This window comes from Tauraco erythrolophus, chromosome 1, assembly GCF_009769465.1.
Source record: "Tauraco erythrolophus isolate bTauEry1 chromosome 1, bTauEry1.pri, whole genome shotgun sequence".
In the NCBI taxonomy this organism is placed as follows: Eukaryota; Metazoa; Chordata; class Aves; order Musophagiformes; family Musophagidae; genus Tauraco; species Tauraco erythrolophus.
Window position 1 is genome coordinate 112154357 of NC_141465.1, and position 6499 is coordinate 112160855.

The 6499-nt window shown below is 45.2% G+C and overlaps 1 protein-coding gene across 1 annotated transcript in view; it reads right to left on the reverse strand.

Annotated features, from left to right (window-relative positions):
* Window positions 1-3945, reverse strand: part of B3GLCT (beta 3-glucosyltransferase) — a 64245-nt gene extending 60300 nt beyond the window's left edge. Inside the window, exon 1 of the mRNA XM_086612991.1 lies at window positions 3858-3945. Coding sequence (XP_086469117.1) covers window positions 3858-3945 — 88 coding nt within the window. The remainder of the gene's footprint in view (window positions 1-3857) is intronic.
* Between the last annotated feature and the right edge of the window lie 2554 nt (window positions 3946-6499).

Consider the following 6499-nt stretch of genomic DNA (forward strand, 5'->3'; position numbering starts at 1 on the left):
AAGGGGTAATGGATTTAAATTGAAAAAGGGGAGATTTAGATTAGATCTAAGGAAGAAATTTTTCACTCAGAGGACGGTGAGGCACTGGAACAGGTTGCCCAGAGAAGTTGTAGATGCCCCATCCCTGGAAGTGTTCAAGGCCAGGTTGGATGAGACTTTGGGCAACCTGGTGTAGTGGAGGATGTCCCTGCCCATGGCAGGGGGCTTGGAATCATAGAATCATAGAATGGTTAGAGTTGGAAGGGACCTCAAAGATCATCTAGTTCCAGCCTCAAAGATCATCTAGTTCTATCTAGATGAAGATGATCTTTGAGGTCCCTTCCAACCCTAACCATTCTATGATTCTAAGAACACACACACAAAGGATGACCTATGTCTGGGAGCTATCAGATGCTACTACAACAAAACAGTAACTTTTCATGCCCAAACATCATTATTAATTCAGACAACTGCAACAGACTTCTGTCAGTATAGAACTCCCTAATATACACATCGATCTCTGGAGGTAGAGGTACCTTTGCTAAATCCAGAATTTCCTCTAGTCCCTCTGAGTTTTTTGATGCAATGCAAGCATATCTCAGGCGGACTACTGACTTACCACACAGCACAGAGAAAATACATAGCAAGAAGAAACCGATTAGATGGTAAAAAGTTCAAACCGTGTAGGCACCACAGTAACCAAAAAGGCTAGAGTGCTTCACGGTACAATTTCTGGCAAACAAAGCTATCTAAAGCAGGAAAAAAAACAGCAGGGCGCTGTCTTAAATGCAACCTGTAATTTCGTATTTGTCACTTCATTATTTAATGCATGTGTAATTTGAAGTTTGTTAACACACGTAGCTATTCACATCATTTGGCACAAGCAGACAGAAGCTGAACGTGTCAATTGCCAGTCCTCCCCTCCTTTTGCTAAACGCTGAGGGTAAGTAAGAAAACAAAAGAAATTTTAGAAAGACTTCAAAGCTCTTTATTTTCACCAGTCTCATCTTTATTTCTTTTGAAAGCAGGACTAAAATCCACTGAAAAAGCTAGACATTTTTGGATCCATTCAAAATGGGAAATTTAATCAGAGAATGTAATACAACCAGTTTCAATTCCTATTTATTTTTCTTAAGTGTTCCATTAAAATTTTGGTGAGTAAATAGACTTGCTTATAATATGAGAAAGTAAAACTCAATGATTTATTTTCACTGTTCAGCAGCTGAACTGTAGGAATACTTCCAAACAAACTGTTAGGAAAATGGATATAAATACTGTAGGATTAAAACACGATATACTGTATAGATATATATAATGATATCATATCACATCGTAAATGTAGAAGTAATCCTTTCTTCAGTATTAACCTTTCAAGTGTAAAAAACTTTCAAAGGTTTATGATTATATCTCCTTTAAGCACAAAGGATGTTAAAAACTGAGGAGTTAATTCTTTTGCTTTCACAGACAAAATCCACTTGAAGTAGAAAGGTTACACTTCTGTTATCGTCCTCTTTTACAGTCTGATTCAAGGCTCACTGACTCCAGAGTCATTCCAATCATCTCAATGGGCTGTGGGTCAGTTTAAACAAGCTATGAAAAAGTTATGATTCTCTGACTTATGTACATCAAAACCATGACTAATAATAACCACTTCAAATAACAAAAGCCATTGATTATGTCGTACACAATAGACAAAACATTTAAAATAGGATTTCTTTATGCTTCTAATTATAATTTAATGAAAAGCCTATTTTTGTTTTGGTGGGGGGTTGGTTGGGTTTCCTCCCCGCCCTAAGTTTTCAAAGAACACAAGATTCTGTGGATTGACATCATTCCAGAGGAAATCTGCACTGACGCTGTCAGTCAAAGAGACAGGATATTCCATAATGAGACGGTCTGGGAGCGCTAGCAAGCAAAATAAATTAGTTTCATGTACGTATACACAAGTTTTTATAATATTTCTTCATCATTGCTATCCTATCAGCATCAAAGACCCTCATCTACCCAGGTAAGAATGAAGACTTACTTATTTATCAAACCAAAATGAGAAGGGAGCAGGGAAGAGGAGGAGGAAGAGGAGGGGGTGATGCAAGCAAATTTCCAGTATCTGATGCAAGTAAATTTCCAGTATATTTCGTAAAATAAAAGCAACTCATTTTACTTCTTTACTAAATTTCTTTATGCTAGTAGCCCATATGGGAAGAAGGCAGCTGAAATTACCACTGTGATCCACTGAAATGTCTAAATGAGTGCTGTGTACACCAGTATCTTTATAAAAGGCGAGCAAAGAAAATCAGTAGAAGAAAAAGCATCATCAATATCCCTTTTGATTGTCTAGAAGTCAGAGGAAACAAAATCATCTGAATACATTTTCACATTCTGCAAGCTGCCACCTGCAAGCTAGAATTTATGAAATGACTTAACTACCAGCAGAGAAGCTGTTTTCTTCTGTCAAATGAAATCCAAATTATTTCTGTTTTCCAAGAGCAAAGATGATTGTTTTGCAAACTCACTATCCTGGCCATCTCAAAAGCATGAGGTATTTACAAAATAAAGGACTTTAATATAAAAGGATACTTAAAAACTACAAGAAAGCCATGATACTGCAATAAGGCTCAAGTGAACAAATTCTATACAAGCATTAATCAAGACCTACTAAACAAGAGTTAACTGCACAAGCAAGAACCCAAGTTTTTCCATTTTTGCGTTCTACCTGCATGTATGTATGTAAAATAAATATACCTACACAAGGGGGAAAACTGAAGCTGCTGTTCTCTGACTGGGATTACAATCTGTTCGAGGTTACAAGTGCCATAGTACCTTGCTGAAGCACAGGAGCAAAACCACTCATCCTAAAAAGAATGAAATACAGCTTTAGGAAGAGCAGTAGAGTTTTAGGACTTCTCCAAAAACCAAGCTGCATACGTGAAAGGAAAAGTGTTTTACATAAGAACCACCAAAACACCAGTTTTACTTTGCTCAAACCAGGATTTATTTGTACCGGTTTGCCCTGCAGGATTTTGATCCACAAGCCATAGTAGTGGAAGAGAATCAAATCCAAAGGCTCAGAACAAACTGACAAGCCTATGCTGACAGAGACAGAAACATTCAGGAACAGAAACAATGAGAAACAGCAGATGTAAACATTTATTTCTGTCTCTCACACTCACGGCAACAGCTTCCAACTCCAAGAGCCTGCGGCGATCCAACCGCTGATCGCCCTTCTCTGCTAACATCCTCTCACCTGCCTAGACACATTAAAAACATCTCTAAAATACAGTAGCATTTTTTTTCTCTATGCTGACATTTCAACCAGGCGGGATCACCTTTCCAGCTCCCCTCAGCAACACCCAGTCAGCACGGCGCTGCTCTAACACCACCACGAGTGGCTTCGCGGTGGGTCCCAGCCCGTTGTTCCACGAAGATGTTCCCGCCCCGAGCGGCTGGCCCCGCCAGGACCGCTTTCCGCGGAGAGGGCTGCCCGCCGCCCCGCACCGGCCCGGCGAACAGGGCCGCCCCCTCGTCCCCGCACGCCGCCGCGGGGCCCGGAGGGCGGGAAACGCTCCCGGCGCGGGCCGGCACCGGCACCTCGGAGCCGGGGCCGCTGCGGGAGCCCGCGCTGCCCCGCCGGCGCTCCCGCCCAGCTCACCAACAAACTTCGGGGGAACCTCCTGCCTCCCCGCCCGCCTTCCCTCACGGGGCGGCACAGAAGGGCGAAGAAGCGGCGGCGACGGCTCCGGTGCCCCCCACCCCCGCCGAGCTCTCCGGCTCTGCGCCGTGCCTTCCTCGCCCTCATCACCTCCGCGGAGGGGCCGAGCGTCCCGGGTCTCCTCCCTTCACCTCGCCATGGCGGCCCGGCCCGGCCCCCGGCCACTCACCCCGGGTGCGGAGCGGAGGGAGAAGGAAGAAGAGGTGGGCGCACGCAGCGAGAAGGAGCCAGCGGTTGCAGCCGAGCTCCCGAGACATCTTGGCAAGGGCCGCCGCGCCGCGCGGCGGCGAGAGGAGGAGAGGGGCACGGTGCGCTCGGCTGCCCGGCTCTGCCGCAGGAGCCCGGGCGAGCGGCCTCCGGCTGGTGGCGGTGCCGCCGCCAGCCCGCCCTCTTCCCCTCCTTCCCTTCCCTCCCCCCCGCCGGGGCCCGGCAGGACCGGGCGCCAGCGCCGGGAGCGGCGGGAGGCGGAGCGGCGGCCACGGCGCCCTCTGGCGGGCGGCAGCGGGCGAGGCGGCGCCCCGCGGCGCCGCGCTCTCCCCCGGCAGCTCCGGCCTCCCGCCGCCCGCGGCCGCCGTGTCCCGGAGCCGGCAGCGGCTCTGCGGGTCGTCAGCTCCGCTGGGGCAGCCGGAGCTCTTACAAGCCCTAGATATGGTTATGGAATAAATATCCAACCGGTAATAATTTTGTTACCAAAACCAATAATGTCCTTAATGCTAAATTATTAACTCCACAGAAAGTCCTCCAACGAGATTTCTAGGTTGTCCAATTTAGACAAAAGAGAGGGGTTTTGGTTGTGAGCTTCATCCTTCTCTCACAAATTTAAATATTGTCAGTCCAATGATACCCAGCACTCTGACAGGAACCTGGTCCACAATAACAAGTGGCCCAGTTCACCCCTAAAACGACACTCGCAAACCGTTACTCCAAAAGAGCACGTTACACCTCCAGGCAGCCATTTCATAACGACTTGTGTAACCAGGAGTGGAGACTTGGGGCACAGAGCACAGGCAGGGGACACGACCGGGGCACAGCCTTGGCACCTGAGATCCCACAGCTACGAACGACTCGCCCATAGTCGGGTAAAGAAATGCAGCCCTGGAGCTGCACAAAACTGGTTTAGGGATAACACAGAGAGCAAAGAAGTCGTCTCTAACATGCATAAATATCACGATATTGACAGTAAATTTGGATGTAACAGAGCTGCAGACCAATGAAGAAAGATCAAGAGTGCAAAAACTTTGTTAGCAAACAAAAAATGACCCCATGTGGATCTTGCAGCAAGGAAGAAGAAACCATCCACATGAATGTCAGATTTGTCCCAGTGAAGTGCTCCACATGCTGACAACTTGCTGTGACACCCCTCCCCATACACCCCAGAACAAAACTGCCGACCTTCAGACCCAGGGGAGCCATAGAAGGGCGAGCAGGAAAAGGAGTACAAACCCAGCGGTGTGTATAAAACTCTGACTGCATTGTATTCTTTCTTTTTCTGTAGCAGTTAAATCTGTACTAATAATTATTAGATTATTCATATTTCAACTACAGTAGCAAGAAATTCTTGGCTTTACTTACACATGAGGTGTGATTCTTCTTTGCCCTTAAAACACAATTTTGAGCGTAACACCTGGCCCCTTAGGTAACGATTCCTTACACGCTGGGTACATGAATTCCAGCCAGGTCTATATGTACACATTTTCCCATCAAATGCTTCCACACGGTCCCCTCCTACCAACCCAACCATCCAGTATGCACTGATCTCACCAAAGGCACATGATGCAATGTCCAGGTCAGCCATAAAGTTCCCATATTTTTAATCCAGTAAGGCCAACAGACTGTGACCCAACTCACACCTTTCCTCAAAACTTTGCAGCTTTCAGATCTACCGCATCCTTTTCCTGACAGATCAAGCAGTTACAACAGGCTACCCAAAGTATGCCAGAGAGGTGATTTCGAAGACGAATGGAAATCTTCTCACAGTGATAAATGCTCACTCTCACTGCAAGTTCAGGCAAGCATATCTCTATCACTGTAACTTGGTAGGAGACTTCACGCTTTCCTTTAAAACCATCTCAATAGAAATACATTAGCCAGACTACTTCCTTGGGGTATTAGACTTGCTTTATGTATTTCCAACCCCCCTTATATTGCAGAGAGTTGAAGAGAGAGGGAAAATGGGACATAAGTGTGAGCAATGACAGCTTGTTACTTGCCTTACAGAATAACTGCTTGTAGCTAACATTGTGATTCTCTAAATAAGTTGCTGGCTTCAAGAATAATAATTCTGATGCGAATTAAATAGAAACTTTCATACTATGTTTCTCTCTCTGATTCTACGTGCATGCTCATTACCACGAAAAAAAAGTGTTATCTTTCCATTTCTGTACTTATAACAATATAAAAGGCATGAATCCTTCCGCACAACACACATACCTGCATTTGCTTGTTTTTCCTTTTAAGTTTCAGCAGCATTTCCTGCCCTTTCTCCCATTTCTCTGTTCTGCGCTGGTTTCCGTAAGTATTCACGTCACAGAGATCATGCCCACAATAGCTGAGATAAACATAAGACTTTTCACTTTCAAAATTGTTAAGATATATCCACGTTCAAATGTTTCCCCATGCAGCAAGTCAGTGAGGAAAAAAAACTAACCTTTTGCTGAGATGTAATCAATGTTTTGGTTTCCCACAAATATAAGATAAATTTCATTGTTAACAATCTCCCTAGAAATATGGAACTCTACCTTGAAAACTTAATGTTCTCTAACCATTAAGAAAAATAGCACTTAAATGTTTTAAATCTTATATTCAGGGCTG